Source organism: Argiope bruennichi, chromosome X2 (genome assembly GCF_947563725.1).
Source record: "Argiope bruennichi chromosome X2, qqArgBrue1.1, whole genome shotgun sequence".
NCBI classification, from domain to species: domain Eukaryota; kingdom Metazoa; phylum Arthropoda; class Arachnida; order Araneae; family Araneidae; genus Argiope; species Argiope bruennichi.
In genome coordinates, this window is record NC_079163.1 from 29325899 (window position 1) to 29347789 (window position 21891).

A 21891-nucleotide genomic window follows, 5' to 3' on the forward strand; every position below is an offset into this window, starting at 1 on the left:
GAATATTGAATCAGCCTATATAGAAATGTAAAATATCCATAAAGATCATAGCATATGAATTGTGCAAAATGTAAAATATATATTCTCGAAAAAAAAAATGTGAAGTTTTTTGCGACAAAAAAAAAATCTCTTTCAAGACTACTATAATAGATATTTTAGGGATAACATTGAATAGTTTGAAAGCTTGTCACTGAGTACTGTAAGGTGTGACGACTGCCTGCCTAGGGGTACCATACTATTGAGACGCGTCTTCGTCGAAGAAAACTAGCTCTTGTTCGTCAGACTTTCTTTGCTCTTCAGGAGTGGAAGAAATTGAAAATTCTTAATTCACTTATTTCCTGGTCGCTTTTTGAGCTATTTTAAAATTTTTGAATGGAACCAAATTGAATGCGTTAGTTATCCGTTGTAATTCTATAGTCGCAATCTGGAAGTGACGTAACAAGGGTGGGACATGAGGGGAAATGCCCAAGGCGGCGTTACCAGGAGGCGCAAAATACAGAAATCAATTGGTTGCATTCAGGAGTAAAGTAAGTATTTTTTTTAATAAGAGTTGTAGTGGAAAATTTTCTAGGTCCTTTAAATTTCTAAAGGCTGTATACAGGTTTGGGAGATTATACTGAATACAATTATTTTTATAACGAGAGAACTGGCTTGAGCTAGGTTTCTTAGTGTAATATCTATTATTATTTAAAAAAGAATTGTTAGTTAAATCATAAATTAAAGAAATATTTAATTATATTTTTATACTTAAATAGGAAGGTTTTAAAGCGAAAATTTAATTAGTTTTTTTAAATAAGTAATTTTAATACAATAATTAAACTTAAAATTGTTTTTTTATGTATATTGATTGCATTAATATATATACAAATGTTAAAAATAGAAATATTCACTTAACTTAGTGATATTAAAGTCAATAAATATATTAAACGAGAATTAATTATTAGGGAAATTTATTTCTAATATGAGGAAGGTAAAATCCTATTTTAAAAACTATGCAGTATTTAGTAACGTTGATATTTTCTGAAGAAACAAAAACTTATATCAACGAAGTTTCATTTAATTTCATTATTTACATTTAATAATTATGAATTAATGCCTTTTTTACTGTTTCTCAACATTAAATAATTCATATTATTTATATATTTTATAATTTATAACATAATTATTATAATATTTATATATAATATGTAATAATTATATATTATATATATAATTTATATCTATATTATGTTAAATTAATTATTATATAATTAATTTAAATTAGATAAACTATAATTATATAATTAATGGATTTACCAATTTATACGAATACATAATTTATATAAAATCTACATAATAATGTACACAAGAAAATAAATTTTTATCATATAAGCACCTTAATCATAAATAAATACTTATTTTTTTTTACTTGATTATATATTTTTTTGAAATTTAAATATCTGCATAAGATTATTTTTGCATTAATCGTAACTTCGCCTGAACTTTTATTATCATTTTTTTTATTATTAACTCTCTATCCTCCCCTAATGTCGTTTTTACATTTCTTTCTCAATCTGACAGATAACTTACTATGTAGAATTGCAATTCAGCAAGAATGTTCCTTTTGTCTCTTAAATGGTAGATATCGTGGGTAATCACCTTGTAATGCGAAGAAAAGAATTGAAAGCAGTGAAAAGTTTAATATTTTAAAATATAGATTAGTTGCCAAAAAAGTATCTAATTTTTTTTTTTTACTTTCGTATTATTTTAATTTCTAATACAGGAAATATCATTTTCAGTGATTCTTAACATATTTCAGAATTTTATGGACTCATTCGTTTATTTTGTTCTTTAAATATATAAAAAAAATATATAATTTCAATTTTATTCATCTTACTTTCGAATTGTTTTCTTTTTTATTTTCTATCTCCTTCAATTTTCAGTATCTTCTTTCCAGAAGAATTATGCTTTTAAGTTTTCATATATTCACGATTTCGTAAGTTCATTATTTTATTCATTATTTTTATTCCTTTCAATCTAAATAAATTCTAGATTTTTGCTTCAACAAAAATAGAATTTCTAACGGAATAAAGAAATAGGAAGATAGATATTTTGAAAACTCTATCAAGGTCAGATTCAATCAAGATTTAAGATTATCTTCATCTCCTTTTTTGAAATATTACTAATTATTTCCATTTTTTAATCAACGATAAATTGAAATTATATACATAAAATAGAAGACAAGAATTGATTAGAATTTCGATAAATTATTAAATAGCGCATGCTTTATTTAAAAAAGGGGAATAACCAACCAATGAGATAAAGAAAAAATGATAACAGGAGCATATTAAGTTATAAATTGCTGAGGTCTGCAATATTTAGAAATAATAAGCATATCGAAGATAAAGCATGAAACCTTTCAAACACCATATTGATAGAATATAAACATTGTCCTCATATGATAACAAATAAAATAAACAATAAAATTAGTCTCGATTTCATTTCTTTTTTAGATTTTTCATATTGTGTAAAAAATTGATATTTTTTTAACTCAAAACATTGATGGCAGAAAAATTTGTTGAGAAGAAATTTGATCGCGGTAACAGGTGTGCATTTTTCCTGAATCGATTTTCCAATGACGTGGGAGTTTTTGAAACCTACCCGACACGTCCAATGCCCTCAAACATAAAGGACGTTTCCAATTTCTGAGTTACATTTTTATTGCTGAATCTTTTCGCAAAATATTCTTATATTCCGTAATAAGGGGCTTTCGTTACAGAAGAGAATAAAATGACTTGGACTCTTATATAATTGGAATCTTAATGCTGACTGTCATTTAAGAAAGAGGGTTTATAATTTAACTGTTTTCTTTCTTTTGAACAATTTAAGAATCTACTGCTACTCTTATTTTCCGGAAACAAACAGTTAAAAAAGTACAATGTGTGTTATGCATAAAGTATATATTGTTTTCAGTATCAGCATGTAAGAGTAGTACGAATTTATTCAAAGTTTATTCATGTCGAATAAATTCTCCCTTGTATTATGGATTAAAAATGTTTTTTACAAAATCAGTTGGAATTCAATGATTATTTCAATTTTATTTCCTCCCTCCTTTCCCTATAAGCTACTATATATTTTAACTATGCCTGATTCAAAATTGGAATAAGATTTTGTTCTGATAAATTATATCACTTTGACAATATACATTCGATATTTATAAGAAATAGAGGTGGATATGCCACACTAGGAAACTGTCTAGGGGTCCTTAAGCTGAGGGGGTGGGTGGCAGGAGAATTTATGAAAAATTGTTACTAGACTAGTTGCCAAACAAATTCGTAAAGAATACAAATTCTATGAATTATAAAATGTTATAATAATATCACTGTGACAGATATAATTAATCCGATTTCTACATGCATTATTATGTTCATTATTGTACTTATAAGCACCGAGAGTCTACTTAATTAATATTTTAACACAAACTTGGATCTTGCGATGTTATGAGTCAAATTAAATCAAAAGGAAATGCATTTTCACAAAGTTTTAAAATAGAGACAAAAAAAAAAGTAAACCAAAGAATCATTTAAATATAGATGAAGTTAAAAATGTGTCTAAATGTAAAGGTAAAGTGACTAGTTTATTAAGAGAACCGTCATAATTTGTATCTGTTTAAGGCAATAAGATGTCTAATCTGCATATTAGAGACACAAAATGCTGAGAAGTAACCAGCGGTTGGAGTGGCATAGAAAGCAGTTGGGGGATACACATGCAGGTGAATATTAAAATAATGGAAACGCTTATGAATAAAAGGGACATTTAAGAATGTGTTTAGCAAGCATTAAAATGTTAAATGTGTTTCGCAAGTATCCAGATAAGTTTTTTTTAAATATAGAAAATGCAAATCATCGTACGTGGTAGCTTTAGTGAAGTTGCATACGTCTTGGGGTCTTGTGAAAAGCGTAAAATGTTACACCTCTCAGACTTTCAAAGATGCTAAATTGTGAAAGCCGGATTGGCTGGAGCAACTATGATAGATACATCTCAGCTTTAGGAGTTTTTACAGGCACGGTGTCAAAAATCATTCATTTTAGTTTTGTAATAATTTAATCCCCTTTAATTAAATTAGCAAAGAAAAGGCAATTATTAAAGTCATTGTCCTAGTGCCTTACAAACATTACAAATTTGTTTCATAACTCGGTCCATTTAATTTGAGGGATTGTAACCCCAAGTAAGGACATACAGAAAAGCAATAATATCGCGGAAAAATTCACCAGACAATTCTTTACAGATTTTAGGCATTTAAAATTTAAAAAAAAAGACCCAAATCTGCAATGAGGTTACTACAACACTTTATTTATTAATACTTTATTACACTTATTTATTTTTATTATTTCACAAGCAACAAATCTATATTTATACGGTTTTAACAGACCGAAATCGGAAATAATTAGAGAAAACCGGTTCTCCCTAGCTTTGTTAGTTAGAAAGCGTTTTACCTAATTAATTAACATTTTGACTGATTTCGGGTTTTCACTGTAACATATATAATGTTTATTTCAATGTTAAGGCATTCTTATCATAATAGAAACATTGTTTTATTTAATTTCAAATTAAACTCCTTTTCTTAGCTGGATGCTATCACAAATTTCCATTGCTGTTACATATTACTAATATTTTTGTTAATTAACATTATTTATATTGATTGCTAAGATCTTTATCGATTTACAAAAAATATTACTTCTATCAAATACTATAAAATATTGAAACATTGAAAACTGTGCATTTTTAAAGCATTTTATATGTATTTTCTTGACGGCAAAGAAGTACTACTCATGAAATTTTCAGTATTCTGCGAAAAAAAAAAGAAAAAAGGGTTTCAGTTTGAATTAATCATTTGTGTATCTGATTTAATCAAAGAATATTCTTTTAATCATCATTAATTCAGAAACTAGTTTGAGTTTTAGGATGAAATTTGATATCGGTATTAAACGATTGACGAAGAATCTTTTCAGAAATGAGAGCACTTTTAGCACTTTTTTTTTATTAAGGGTAAAATAATAATTTTACAATGAGTTTATTATTTTAATCAGTCTGATTAATTAATTTTTAAAATTAATTATCTTCGAGACATATGCAGTCACGTTAAATAAATGAATGTTAAATAAAATAGAATAGATCGCGCTGGCTTCTTCTACAATTTGAAAGAGATTTTTGAAATCCTAATATAAATACAAAACGTACTAAAATTTTTCTAGTAAACACTTTTCTTAATCATATCACATGATACTTATTACATTCTGTATGGCGGCGAACAGCCTAGAAAGTCATATTATTTTGACACACAGGATTAAACAAGCACCAAAAGTAACTTATAACACATATCAAAGAAACATTTATTGAATCTTTCTCTTTCCTTTAAAGTTTATAAAGTTCAATTAATTATTAAGAAAAAGATCAACTTTCACTAGAAAAACCAAAGGGAATGGTCTCTAGTATATTCTCTAATAAATGCGTAATTTCTTTCTTCCTCGCATAACTTTCACGGACCATGGATAGTTCTGTGAAGTTATAGCACCCAGATTTTTATTTTCAGAGAATCACACATGACAGCTTTGTAGTATAGTAAAGAAATCGAATTTTTATTTTGGGCACTTTTATTTTTACCAACTGAAACCAAAATTTAAGATTACTAATAAGATCACATACTAAATTTCATTTAAGTCACTGCGTTTTTGAACTATCATGTTTGCATACATGTGAAAGTACAGACCGGCATACAGTAAATCTTCTGACGTATTTGATTCAATATTTGATAAGGATCTACACTTTAGATACTAAAAAACCGTGTATCAAATTTTATTCATCTAGCTGTTTACGCTTTATAACTATCGTGTTATCTTGTACTCGAGAAGCCGAACCTACAGATTCTCTGTGAAGGAATTCCGTTCAAAATTTGATAGAAATCTACAAATTTAGTATAAAAAAATTCATGCCAAATTTCATCCGTCTAGTTCGAATAATTTCAGTTATCATGTTGAAATAGGCAGATTTAATTAAAAAAAATATTTTTTAGTCGTCTCAGTGTGGTTTGGAACGTGGAGATCCGTCAAAATCTCGAGTTCGAATTTTTTTTGACGATTATAATGTTTTCTTTTTGTATACATCATATGAGAGAAAAGAAAATAGTTTGGAAAAACATTAAAGAGGGATGTTCATAGTCATGTACTACCCAGGGGCCCAAAGTTTCAAGTTACGGTCCTATCATTAACTCATAAGATTGTATTAAAATCTGCATAATAATTTTTAATTTCATTTTCTTTTAGATTCCGTAAATTTGTTTTATTTTATTTTTCAACTTCGATAGCGCGGCAATTATTTTCTACCGGAAAAAGTTTTTCACCCGAAAAGGGATCGGTATTGAAAACGTTAACAAGCTATTCAAACTTATTAATCTTTCTAAGTCAAAGATTAGGGTGAACCGCTGATATCTCCAGCTCTGTATCTTTCCCGTAAAAGAAGTTTCACAAAGCTTGTCTCACGGAACAGATGTTTAGTCTGGGAACTAATCAGTCGCAAGGTGGAAAGTCCGGTTAATATCTAGTTCGAACGACCGGAAGATTACTGATATTTGTATTCTTTTGCCTTTCTAATTGTTGATCTGTGGTGATATTATTTTGCGTCCATGGAAAACTAGAGATATTATCTCTGAATTCCAGCTGTCCTCGAGAAACATAGAATAATATCACACAGATAAATAATAAAGATTTGTATTAAATTGCGTAAGAAATGAGTATAAACGAAATTAATTCTATTAACAAAAGAGATTTAATGGAAAGGTTTAAAGTGAACGAAGCAATGGAATAAACGAATTGATTAATTGCATAAGAAATGAGTATAAACGAAATTAATTCTATAAACAAGAGAGATTTAGTGGAAAGGTTTCAAGTGAACGAAGCAATGGAATAAACGAATTGATTAATTCAATAAGAAATGAGTATAAACGAAATTAATTCTATAAACAAGAGAGATTTAATGGAAAGATTTAAAGTGAACGAAGCAATGGAATAAACGAATTGATGAAAGCAATTAATCCATTATTAACGCTTTTTCTTCATTCAATTGATATATTTTGTAAAAATTATTCACTTTTTACAAATTTTTGGTCAAAACATCTAAGATCCAATGGATTCTCTAATATTAAATAAACTATCAAATTTTTGAGGAAATCTCGTTTTTGTAAAATGAAATGCCCAAAATTCGTGTATAAATAATACAAATTAATCAGCTGAGAAGTGTTTAGATTTGATATTTCATAGATTCAGTAATGAAGAAAGAAACATTTTAAAATTTTCACATAAAAGAGAATATTCAACGGTCTTATACAAAGTTTAAAAAATGGCTACTTAAAAAATTAATTTAATAATATACTGTTCATAGATTTCAATTAATTAGTGAAACATTTACAGAATTAGCAATAAGATAATAATTTAAAAAAAAAACTTAAAAATTTCATATTTAAGGTGAATTAATTTTATTGCAGTTTTCCAGATCAAATAGTGATTGAATAATTTGGATTTCGTCTGAATTTAAAAATATCGAAAAATGATTATCAAATTATGATTATCAAAAAATGGTTATCAATAAGAAAATACATTCATTAACAATCAACAATAGTTATTAATTGCTCCATTAGCATCATTGATAGCTTTATATATTCGATTAACTAATTTTTTGTTGCAGTTTTACTAATGGTTTTGCATTTCGTTGAAATTAAATTTTCGTTTTATTTACTTATTTTAATTTGTATTGAATGCGAATATATTTTTTTTTAAATTTGAAGAAAGTAAGTTTTGTCTAAGATAATTTCGAAATAAGTTTTTTTTTTGAGTTTTATAGTGTTTTAAAAATTTGAATAGAAATATGTATGAGACATCTTGAAAATTTCTCTTGAAACCATCTTGAAAAAAATTTGGAAAATTTTTCAAACATTCTGATTAGTTACTGAGTTTGTTACTTCGTTTTCTAAAAATTATTCATTTATTTCTTTGCCAGAATATTAAAATTTAATAGACAAATTTAATTGTAAAAATATGTTTTGAAATATATATACATGAAACCGTTATTTGTTATCTTTTGTCTTTTTAGCATTTGCTGTAAACTAAAATTTGAATTGAAAGAATGATTACCCATCATATCACTTGCTTTAGTGAGTGTACAATTTATTAAATATAAACAGTTTCAATTTATCAGCATCAATTAACAGTTTCAATTTCAACAATATCAATTTATTATATATAAACAGTTTCCATATAATTTCTAGAAAGTCTTTTCTAGACTTTCTAGAAATTATTCCAATTAATGTAATTTAGGTAATTAGGTGCTACATTGTCGATTATCATGACTTGTTTAAAAGTACTTTTTACAAACTTAGCAATCGTAAAGGTTCGTTTGGAATTTATGGTAAATCTAAACAAAACATAAAAGAAATAGATATTCTATAGTTTAAAATTTGGTGTTAAATTAAATTCTATAACTCTTCCTAAATATGCGAAAAATTGTCTAAATCTGTGTGAAACTGTTTACCAATTGTTAAATCTGTCTAACAATTGGTTAATTTACCAATTTTTAGACTCCAGTGGTGAGCTATTTTGCCGCCTCGGATTAGAGAAGTCATCTCAATAACGTCAGAAATTATATAAAATACCTAATAAAAGCATTATTAATGTCAATGATTTTGAAAGTCAAATTATGCATTATTATTTTTTTAAATTTTATTTTAACATAGTAAAAGTCCAAAAATATAAGGCTGAAAAGAAGATTGGCACAAGTTCTGGCGAGGTTTTTGGAAGAAATAGAAACCTAGATATTTCTTATTTCAAATTGTAATGAGCTGCTCTGATTAATTATTTAATAAAATTAACAATTCGAATTAATTTGATATAATAAGTAAAATTAATTTCTTTTGCAATTGAAGTTAATTTAAGACAATTTCTTAGACATCATTACTAGAAAGAAATGCGTTTTAAAAAGTTAAAATACAAATTTGTATGATCAATCTTTTAGCACCATGCATTATTTCATCATTCTTATGATTTCATATTCATTTTATCTTCATGAATTTCTTAACCATACTAATTATTTTTATTAAAAGAGAAATGATATAAATAGAATATTCCGCTATTGTGATATTTAACAATAAAACTTAGATTTTGTTTTGAGAAACCTGTATAATATTTAGTATATTTCTTACAGTGAAAATCCAAAATCAGTCAAAACGCGAATTTAAGAGGTGAAACACGTTTTAACTGACAGCGCTAGGGAGAACACAAATTAACTAGGGAAAACGCGTTTCAACTCACGGAATTAAGGAGAACCCGTTTCATTAATATTTTGACTGATTTGTTAGACATTATTTGTATCTATTTAAAATTATTGTATTAAACTATACTTAGTAAAACAGTGTTTGAGGAAAGAACCTATTATTGAAGGAAAAAAAATATTATTTACTTTTTAATTGTATTTTGCTTACTTATTTTAATTTTACTTTTTTATTTATGATTTATTAACACTTTATTACACTTATTTATTTTAATTATTTTACAAGCAACAAATCTATATTTATACGGTTTTAACAGGTCGAAACCGGAAATAATTAGAGAAAACCGGTTCTCCCTAGCTTTGTCAGTTAGAACGCGTTTTACCTAGTTAATTAGCAATTTGACTGATTTCGGGGTTTCACTGTAACATATATAATGTTTATTTCAATGTTAAGGCATTCTTATCATAATAGAAACATTGTTTATTTCATTTCAAATTAAACTCCTTTTCTTAGCTGGATGCTATCTCAAATTTCCATTGCTGTTACATATTACTACTATTTGTTAATTAACATTATTTATATTGATTGCTAAGATCTTTACCGATTTACAAAAAATATTACTTTTATCAAATACTATAAAATATTGAAACATTGAAAACTGTGCATTTTTAAAGCATTTTATATGTATTTTCATGATGACAAAGAAGTACTACCAATGAAAGTTTCAGTATTCTACGAAAAAAGAGGAAAAAGAGGTTCTGTTTGAACTAATCATTTGAGTGTGTGATTTAATCGAAGAATACTCTTTTAATCATAATTAATTCAGAAACTAGTTTGAGTTTTAGGATGAAATTTGATATCGGTATTAAACGATTGACGAAGAATCTCTCCAGAAATGAGAGCACTTTTAGAAATTTAATTTATTATTTTAATCAATCTGATTAATTAATTTTTAAAATTAATTATCTTCGAGACATATAAAGTCACGCCATTTTTTTGTGAGAAATAGTAATTATTCTTCTAACTTTTAGAAGTAGATAAATTTAATTAATATTTAGATTTATAATGCAAAATGGCTGGGAAGTGTGTAAGCTGTTACAAACTAAACATTACTTTGTAGAGAGTTTCTAGAACTCCTTTAGTATCGCATATCAGGATGAATTGGAAACGATTATTGCAGAATTGATAGATTTTCAAATATGTCCGCTTTTTCTTGCAATAGTTTTAAAATATTTAACAGCGACTGAAGATTCGCAAGTGTTATTGCAAGAGAAATTTATTGTTATAGAGACAAACTGCTGTACGATATTGTCGCTGTAATTTTTACCTCATCCGCTAGTAAGATTTAAACATTTTTCGCTTTGAAAAAGTATGCTGTTGAATTAGCCTTCTACTCTTCAGTCTATGAGTTTTAGAAAGACTTCGATTGAGTTTGAAATTCTACTATTTAAGTTAATGATTTTTTTCACATTTTTTAAAAAAATTTAAAGTTCACAATGCCGAATTAAATTTCATTTATTCTTTTGCTTTATTTAAATTTCGTGCATGTGCATAGTTCCAGTAATGGACAAAAACTATTTTAAAATACAGTAGATGGTAAGAATTAAATACTCGCAATTTCTACAAAATAGTAAAAGATACGATTGACATATCTTTAAAAAGGTTATTTTAAGAAAAAATAATCAATGAAAGAAGAATGGAATAAAATAACCGGTGACAGCTTTCAATGATTTCTTCAAATTATTTATACATTCAGTTTCAATAAGTTTTCACACATACGATCAAAATGAACAAAATTATTTCTTAGCGAAACTTTTGTTGAGCAGTCCTATGAAAAAGACCGTAATTGGTTGAAGCCAGATCAATTTAAGCTTACAAACATAGCAATCTATTTGATATATAAAAATGTGGCAGTTTTTGTAGGACGATTCGCTATGTAATATTTTTCAAGAAATAACTAATTTATAGGAACAGGATGTTCGGAATTTTTGTAAAGAAAATATTTGGGAGCAAATTTCATTCATTAAATAGCTTATGAATTAACCTTCACTTACGTTAAATGTCAAAATATCTAATCAAAAATAACGTAAGATGCTATTTTTCAGAACAGAATTTTGTATTTTTAGGATTCTATTTATGCAAAAATATCAAATTAAAATTTATTAATTAAGTGTCCTTATTATAATCCAGGTTTTGATTTACTGCTGGGTAAAATGAATTTTTTCCATCTAAATATAAGTTTTTACCACAATTTTCATAAAAAAATTCCCTTTCAGCCTTAAAATAGCTAGTTGCCAGAGAAAATTAAAATTTTAGTTTTACAAGTAAAAACGTTAGACTCGAAGAAATATAACTGATGAATTCATAGATAATTTTTGCAAATCTAGAGTTACAAACTACATCACCAGTCTAGATGAAGCAAAGAAATTATAGTAAGAAATGATGAACTCTTTATTTTTCTCACAGATGATTCATTGGTACAAGTTTACAGCATCATTTTGCTATCTTGTTTTCTAAATGAAATGCGTCATATTCAGCATATTATTTCGTATAACACTGTAACGTTAAAGTAATAAACACTTAAATTATTAATGCAAGTATCTTATATTTCTTTCACACTAATCATTAAAAAAATTAATTCAAACTGTAAAATCGAAATTTGGTTAAGATTTTTCAGTTGCAAGATATGCTCATTTTTCATGAAAATTTGAATCAATGTAGTTTGATGCAAAGCAAAAATTTAGTATAACAGTTTTGATTGGTATCTGCGACTACCTCAAAAATTTCAAAAAATAAGTGTGGCCTGTTTTCTATTCGATATATTTGTTTCATAGAAGAAGTGATCAAGTTGATCTATAGTTCAGACGACAAGGAATGTCACTGGTATTAAATTATTTATAACTTGGACTGCCTGTAAAGAGGCTGTCTTGGAAAGAGTTTGGTTTTAGTATTTTTGTCCGTCTTTACGAAAAGCAGACAAATTTTATGCTTACTTGATTTTTTTTTGCTGTATTAAACACATTTCTTTAAAATGTTAGCGGATTTATTTATTATTTTTTTTCTGAAAAATCCATGTATTAAACTACATATATCAAGTTTTATTTCAACAAAATCTTTTTTCATAAATAAAATTTCCACAGCTAGTTTTTGTAGATTCTTATGTCTGTGGCAGGAGCGAAATTGGCAAATTGGTTTTATCGATTTTGGAAGATTTCTTTGCGTAACTTAATACTCATTTTTAAAGCTTGGAATTTTTAGTCAGAAATAATTAGTATTTTTTCAAATCATAAAACAAGTCAAAATTTAACGAATGAAATTTTAGGATCCCTTTAAAATACATGAGATTTATTGGTACTTGTTTAATATTCTTTTTTGAAGCTATACGAAGGTATATTTTGGACCAGACCTAGCGAATCTGAAATGTGATCAGACAATGATGACATTTGACTCACACTCTACAATTCTTCCACGTTAATCTATTAACCACTTACTAAGTAATCTGATTTTCTTGCCATTACTCTGTTTACCAGTTATGTCTGGAGATTAAGAGCCTTGAATTCAAGAACTCCGTAGTTCTTCCTTCAAATTCTTCCACGTTACTTTATTGTGAAAGCGTTTTGACCTTCATTGACATTCAATGCACATCGGAGTACCATTCCCGATGAGTTTCTATTAAAATCGGTATTTAACTTATGATACTCTAGCATTAAAGCAGAGAATAGATTACTAGATTTTTTAGATTTTACTTGATCATTATCGTGCAGGAAAAGTTCAGCTCCGAGTAGCAATTTCACTGATGCATTTGAAATTCTTTCGGATGTAGTGAAATAGTAGAATTTACAAAACATTATGAGCTGTTTTTTAAAAAATAAAAACTTTAGTTTAAAGCTTTCATGAAAAGTATGTAGTTCATTTGGGAACTGAATAAATAAATGAACATGATATTCTTTTCTAAATTTGGTTTAGAAAAAGTGTTTACTTCGTATTCTTAAATTTTTTTTTTGAATTTAACTTTTATATTTATAGTATTATATTATTTTACTTTGCAATAAAATCTGCAAACAAAAATTATTCAATCTTTAAGTTTTCAGATAAACTAAAAGAATAATATATTACCCTATTTATTATAGAAGTAAATAGTTTCTTAAATATGTTAACATCGCATTTTCAAGTTGCAGTTAATTCTTATTAGAAACTATGAGTCAAAAATTTGAAATATAATTTTAAAGACATTTACCAGGATTTCTTTGATGTTTTAAACAAAAGATATCATCGCATTATTCCCAATTGACATGACAATACTTTAAATATCTACTTACTTTCAATAACATCAGTTTCCTGCAGAACTGAACTGTTACTGACACTTTCTCCTGCTACAAGTCCTGACACCAGGACGAAAAAGTAAAGTCCGACTTGGGCCTTCATTTCATCTTGTTAAAGTATGAACTGTCTATTACCGCTGCAATTTACCCCCCTTTAAACTCAATCTGTCATGTCGTGTGTCAGTATAAAAAGTAAAAAAAAAAACAAAACAAAAAAAATATTTTTGATAAAAATATTATAAAAAAGGATCTTTGTTAATAAAGGATATTGATACGTTATCTTTAAGACTTAACTTGATGTTTCAATTGTATTTTCAAGGCCAATTTGACACATGTTTTGATACGCATTTTCTAAAGATGTATTGTTTGGTATGATTATCTCAAATGTTACGTGATATAAAAAAATCCGGTATAATTTGGAAAAATTTACGTAATTTTGTTACGTTTTTGCATAAAAAAAAAAAAAAAAAAAAAACGTGTACTTTTCGTGTTCCAATAATAAGCACGTGATTTATATCTTCTCGCAAACAATATTTTAAAAATGTTTTTTAGATAAATATTCATTACTACTTTCGACTTCAGACTTTAAAAAATGTAAAATAGAATATGAATATAACTGCTAGCAGATATGGAGAAAAGTTCGGCGATACAAATTTTTGTCAAATGATGGAGTGATGTCATATGGCATATATAAACCCTCATGCCATCTATCATGTGAGTGAATGTTATGCCACTCTCTACTGAGATATGTTTTTCGTAAACCCCTTATTAGATGCTAGATTCCAAACTTAAGGTTTTTACACGTATTACATAAACATGAATTAAATTTATTAATAAGAAGCGGAAAACAAAACCCTCTCATAGAATGAGAACGTTGATCTTGAAATAAGGTCTCGACTTCGGGGCCGGAGGGCTCCAGGTTCCAGACCCGATTCTACTAAATATTTATCGTATATGCGGAGCTGGGGAATGTTATATCTGATATTATGATTCAAACTTCCTCCCTATGGAATTTGAGAGGGAATACTAGTTTAGATGTTCTTTTCATCAGATTGGACTTCAAAATTAGAAGATCTAACCCATAATTGTCCTAATGCTATTATCAAAACGGGCGATAATAAAACTAAACTAACTAAATTAAATTAAATTCATAAAAGAAGATTTTAACAAAGTGAACAAATAAAAAATTCAATTTATTGCTTGATATCCTTATATAAGTTAGACTTCGGTTAATGAATATTTATTGCGTATATTTTCAATTCAAATGAACTTTAGAGAGGGATAATTGTTAAGTAAGGTTTGTTTGTAATATTGTCCATGTCGAATAGAGCGATGAAAAGCGGCATTTTCTGATCATCTGACGGTATACGCTAATCTGACATGCAGTCCAGACCTTGCGACTAGCGATTACCATCCCTTACGAAAATGAAAAGATGGTTAATAATGGGCTATTATCGTAGGCGTATCTATGAAAAAGGTACCGAAATCTCGTTTTTCTTTAAGATAAATGTTTAAACTGACAAAGAAATTATGCCCCAAAAAAGTAGAGAATCTTGTGTATCATCAAAAAGTAAATGTTTTTTCCTTGCTTCACTTTTTTTTCCAGAAAAGACTTCACTTGAAAGTTAACTCTAGCCTTAAACTATCAATTGAAATTTAATTTCGAAACATAAAATATTCTAATATTGAGCGAACGTTGTGTTCTGAGCATTAGAGTTTATAGAGAATGTGTGTTTAGACTTATGAAATCCGTTTTCTTCTCTCATTATGAAGTATGCACAAAATTTTAAAGTTATCCGAGTTCAGAATTAAATAATCTGAACTCACATAAAACCTGAATAAATTTGGTTCAACTACAAACCAATGAACCATCTATAATTTATGGTCAGCAATTAATTAAAATTTATATTAATAAATAGAAATTTATAAAATATCTAAATTCAAAATCATGTGTGCTTCTTCATTTCTTAAGACCTGTGAGTCATTTTATTAATCTCATTAATCTGATTAACACAGGCGCCTGTGAATGTTGACATTAGTGATTTTGGTTTAGGTTTTTCGTTTTCTATGTGAATTTTATAGAAAATGTATCCCTTTCTATAAATTTAGTTCTATTCTGCTTATTATGTAATACAAAGCGCAATTATCGTATCATAAAAAAATAGATTTCGAGATTTTAATGAATCGCTTCGTTTTATATCTCGGTGAATTCGAATTTTTATTTTAGAATAATATGTATTTTAACAAGATAAATCAAACATAGAGTGAGACAGATGAACGAAATATTGCCTGTGATCTTTACATCAAAATTTTAGACTCATATGAAATTTTGGACCAATTTTGTCAATATTAAGGTCATGTCCATGAATATGAATATTATATTTCAAAAACACGATCAGTTGGGTTAGATAAAATTTTCTAAAGCGTTATAAAGCGTAAAAACTATAGATATGCTGCGAGTTTTGGACTAGCTTTTTGAAGGGATTGATTGTCTGTTTGTTTGTCAATTTATAAATGTGAATGCGATAACGCAAAAATGAGATGAAACCAGAGAACTTCATCCTTACATCAAAAATTTTGTGCCAAAGTTTGAATCAAATCTGTTAGATTCTTAACAATACGATGAAACTAAATACAAAACACGCCATAACCCTTTCTAGGGTCATGAGAATCCTGCCTCCCACCAAATTCAGCAATCTTTGTTTGAAGTTATGTAGGTTGGCGTAAGTTCTGACAAATTTTTGAATCGGATAGAAATTTACTGATTCAGTTTTTTATCTCACACAAAATGGTGTGTCTTGATTTGTTACTTAATTAGTAATTAACCATATTAATTAAATTAATCTCATAAGTTAAATTACTGTTTTTTTCGCATTAGTGTTTCATTTAGAATTATTAACATACTTACACATTTATTTTCTGCATTTGTATTTGGATACCTTTCGATTTATATTTTAATATGTGTGCTTTCATTGTCTGCCTTGTCTTCTTACCATTTGCTTGGCATAGCATGACCAAAATGGCTTTTGCGCCAGAAAAATCAACAAACAACAACAACAACAAATAAGCTAAATGAATCACTTTTCTTAAGCCTATCTCAATTCTAAAAAAGGTTTTAATATACCATGATTGGAAAAAAATGACATTTTAAAGGAATAATGAAAAAATATAAGTAGTTCATTCTTTATAAACCATTAGAATTTAGCTGTTAGTGTTATTATGAATTGTTCATAATAATGAAGAAGAATTCTTTAAGAATTTAATATGGAATCAACTGATCGCAAGAACCTGCATTGACAGGCTCTGGTATGTGTTTTTATTACATCTATTTCGATATGAAGTAGGTCAAATAATTATCGAAAAAAAATTGCTTATTTAACAGTTTGACTGATTATTTTTTATTATATAATTAGATGATGCCTTCTGTTTGGAGAATGTGTTTTCCTTTATTTTTGTTATCCCATTAGATAATGCCTTCTGTTTGAAGAATATGTTATCGTATTTTTTCTGTTATCTAATTAGATGAAATCATTTATTTGGAGAATGTGTTGTCGTTTCGAATTCCCTCACAGAAAACTTGAGATCTTTACTGACGCCAATGCATTACTTAATCCAATTGCAACAGATATGATATCTTGTTTATCATTCATACGATTAAAAATACAACAATTTGGCACATGTATAAGGCATGGACAAATCAATTTAGAATTAAAAATATTAAATTAAACCAAAAACGTTTATGAATTTGAAGATTATCAAAAATTTAATATGGATTAATAGATTGCTGTTAGATTCTGTTTAATTATGGATTCTATGGATTAATAGATTCTGTTGTTTAATTGCAGAGACCTATACTGACAGTTTTTGGCGAGCTTTCTTGTTGATGTTCCAAAGTGGTTTAAACTTATACCATCTATTTCACTGAAATTATGTCAAATTTTTATCGAAAAGATAATATATTAAATATAATTTATGAATTTTGAAAAATGAACGATAAATGAGTTGCGTCAAATTGAATTACAAAGAAAAGTATATATTACTCGAAGAATATAATTGATTTTCATTTTAACTCCCTGAAATATGAATTTATTTAGCTTCGTAATTAGATGACACATCCGATTTGGGACATTTATTGATATTTTGATTCTTATAATAAAGATCATGCGATATATTGAAGCTTTTCTAAATGTATTTGCATTTACTTTATACTTAATTCTGTTGTTTAATTGCAGACTTAAAACTAAGAATTCAGTAATTCGATGCAGTAATAATTATGAAGTATAAACACGACAGTATTTTGTTTAATTCACCGCAGGCTTTGAGGCTTTAGATCAAGCTAGTCAGGATGCCAGAATTCTCAAATTGATAAGTTTATAGTCAGATGAGAAGTTCTATAATGAAGGAAAAAATATCCGCATTCAAAAATGCGACTCATGAAATCAGGAATGCCACCAAAATCACATTAAAATTAATTTTAATTAATTAAACTAACTTTACGAAAGTTAAAGACAATGTTGACAGAAAAGTATATGTGAAATAAAATCTGAGAAAATTCGATTATTCTTTAAGACTAAATTTTGAAATTTGTTTCGTTGTAATAAAAGTCTTCTGGTCTGGGTTCCCTTTTGCAAACTTACGCAGACAAATAATATTTGTCTTGAGAAATTATTAATGTGTCAAAACGGAAATCGTATGCAAATAAAAATATAAAAAATTGTATCAAATATAGATAATAATAAAATTGAAAAGATAATGCCTCAATAAGTAATAAATTAAAAAATAATAGATGAAGGAACGAAGTAATTACTCCTTAACTGCTCTGTTTTCTCTGCTTTCTAATTAGATAATACTTCCCGTTTTAAAAATGTGCTGTCTTTCTGATGCATATAATAAGTAAGGGGTCGGGATAGCCTGGTTGGTAGGTCGTTGGATTCGCATAATTTGGGTTGTGAATTCGAACCCGCCAGCCGAAGACTCTCCGTGTGTGGTGGTGGCTGGCGCACGCATAAATCTTTCGTGATCACAAAGTCCTCCATGTCGAGAGTAATACCACTGGGGATACTGGATCAGAGGTGATCGTTCTCTGGTTCAGGTTTAAATTACGATCTGTGGTTGAATGAATGAAATGCATGACCCGTAAAAAGGGTTGTGACGCGTGAGTAGCTAAGTCATGCTTTTGCCCCTTGATGGCACTACTGTAAAATAGGAGACGAAAAAATTTCGGCTTAAATTCGTTAACTTAGTCACCGGGCTTGTCTATGACAAGTGCCATCAGAAAAAACAATAAGTAAAATACTTAAAATATTAATTTATTATGTGCTTTCGAATAATTATAGCACCACTGAATGATTTGAGTTTAGCTCGTGAGTTTAAGGAGCTGTAATTCGATGCTTATATGGCACGCGCACGACTTATAATAGATATAGGACAGTTGAAAAATTCAAGTTATTCAGAAATTTGTTTAAAGAGTGTTTTGTTTTTCGTCATCGGGAAAGTGAAAGGAATTAAATATTTACATTCTGTTCAACTTAAAATGTATAATGTAGTTTTTGCAAATGCAGGGCATTTTATTCTTTTATCTTTTTAACCCAAAGCAACGTTGTCCTCATTGATATGCAACATATTCACTGACTGCCATCAAATCAACCATGCTAGTGAAAGTGGAATTCAAACTCATTTCATATCAGAAGTTATCGCATAATCAGATATTTTGCAATTGAATTAATGTATTTTTTTGCACACATTAGATGTTTTATTTGTACGTCCTTGTGTATGCTTCGACTTTGTTTATTACCTATGTTTCGTGATTTTCTTGTGGAATAAAGCAGGGTTATCTGTTACAGAGCTTGTTGGAGTTTTATAAGTACACTTTCCGAACAATTTTCATAACAATTCCAAGGCAAAATTTTGTATTTTTTTAATTTTCTTATTCTTTAAGGATAGGACCTTCTTCAGATGAGAGTGGGCCATAATCTCCAGTACTTAGTGATCTTCACCAACTGGGAGACATCTCTGGGTAGGAGAATAATTTAATTTCTAGGTCAGCAAAATAAGGAGACACAGTTAAGACCTTTTTCCAATGAAATTAAACTACTTTTATAGCGGAAAGATTGCTCCTTGAGATGTATCATAACATAATCTGTTTTATAGAAATTATATGGTTAATTTTTGCGATACATGAAGGAAGGTCATTCAGATTTCAGCTTGTGGTGAAATCCCTAAAATCCGTTTTCGGCTTGTCCAGATTTTTTTTTTTTTGAAGATGTTCATGGTTTGTGGTAAATATAGATCCTAGATCTATCCATTCTAGGATAGGCCATTGAATGTTTACATTTTTTAAAAACCAATTTTTGTTTGGTCACTGTTTGATTTCGAAATAACTTCAAAATTTTAATTTGATTCTTTTGGCAAGTTAAATTTTGCTATCGTGAATTCTCTCTCTTAATTGCTCTTGTTACTTTATATTTGTCGATTATTTGTCTCAATTTATCCACTTTATTTATACTTACAATATGCCTTTGTTTTTACATGCTTTAGTTTTAAAGTATGCTTTTGATTTTACATTAATAACTGTTAATTGTTTTGAACTGCCAAATGGAACTCCCGTTCACTAAAAAACACCGTAAAAATGAATGCAAATTAGTGAAATGCAGTAAATTTATGTTATGTCGTAACAGAAAAAAAGTTCTTGTCGGTTAGTTCTTTCTCATTATTATCAAACTCTGTGAGACATTAATTAAACAAACCATTACAATTATGTTGAGTTTAAAATAAATAAAAAAAGCAATAAAACACTATCATCAAAAAGGTATATCAGTCCATCCACCTTGAAAATTCAAGTGAATGCAATATAGAGCAAAATCTAAGGAACAAGAATATATATTCGGTCATTAGATCTGAAAAATAAACTGGACGTTAAAATATCTTTCAACACAGCTGCGCATCTAAAATATTTGTCCAGAAATAACGCAAGAAAGGAGTAACCCCCAACATATGTCATTTCAGAATCTGATATTGAATTTATATCTGATACCGAAAACATTGGACGATTTCAAACCAGATGGGATTCAGCTAAAACTACTCATCATCATCTATCTACAAAATCTTCCCATAGCAATCATACGACAGTTTTCAAGGTTCAAAGAGAAATTTTTATTTTCTATTTTAAATAAAGCTATGAATCCTAGCAAAAATTTTTAAAGAATGTTTGATCATATATATAGCTTTTTCTAATATTTATTTTATAAAGTGTTTTTTTTAAAATAATATCTGCCTATTCATTAAGATTAGCTCTGTTATCATGAAGTATTCTGTTTTGGCATACTTTTGTTTAGCTTGACTTGTTTCGTGTTATATAAGATGGAATTAATTATGATGGAAAAATTAATGAATTTTTCACTTGCTGCTTGATGTGTTTGAATTATGAAATCTGTGTGTTTTCGCTGACAGTCGAAATCACACACTGGAAATCGATTACACCAGCCTGCAAAAAAAAAAAAAAAAAAAAAAAAATTGTTTGTAAAATTTTAATTGATTTTTATCAGCAATGATGATGTCATTCCAAAATGCAAACTAAATTTTATGTAACACGTAAGGATTTTTTACAAATGACGATGAAAAAATTAACAAAATGCAGTATAATGCATACAGTTGCAACTGTAGTCACTATTAACTAAACACAATAATGCTGTTCATTTACAATATTCTGATAACTTTTATGTTTTTCTTGAAGTCAAGAAGCTTCTTTTTCGAGTTTTTAGTTTATGGTCCACATCCCTGTCTCTTTTTAAAGACCAACAGTAATCGGCCATCATGTTAACATCCCACCGTATCTGCGTTCCATCTCCTTTATATCCTGGTGGAATATTTCACCTTGCTCGTCACTCATTTTTCCTAAATTGTCTGGGAAATATTCCAAATGTGAGTGAAGGAAGTGAATTTTAATGCTCATATTGCACCCCAAAAGATAAGTACGTTACTAGTTCTTTGTAATTTTTTTTCTCTCATTTCCCAAAAAACCTTCTACGACATCTTTAAATGCAACCCAAGCCTGCTTCTCTCTATTTGTCATACATTGTTCAAAATTGGAATCTTTAACTAATTTCTTTATTTGTGTTCCATCAAATACACCTTCTTTAATTTTAGCGCTAGACAATTTTGGGAACTTCGATATAAGATACTCAAAACATTTTCCACTTTTATCCAAAGCTTTCACAAACTGCTTTATGAGTCCCAATTTTATGTGAAGTGGGGGCAATAAAATATTTTGTG

At 28.0% G+C, this 21891-nt stretch overlaps 1 protein-coding gene across 1 annotated transcript in view; it reads right to left on the reverse strand.

Moving 5' to 3' along the window:
• The window catches only part of LOC129960574 (pancreatic lipase-related protein 2-like), a 41415-nt gene extending 27623 nt beyond the window's left edge, over nucleotides 1-13792 (reverse strand). Inside the window, exon 1 of the mRNA XM_056074065.1 lies at nucleotides 13618-13792. Coding sequence (XP_055930040.1) covers nucleotides 13618-13723 — 106 coding nt within the window. The 5' untranslated portion in view covers nucleotides 13724-13792. The remainder of the gene's footprint in view (nucleotides 1-13617) is intronic.
• Between the last annotated feature and the right edge of the window lie 8099 nt (nucleotides 13793-21891).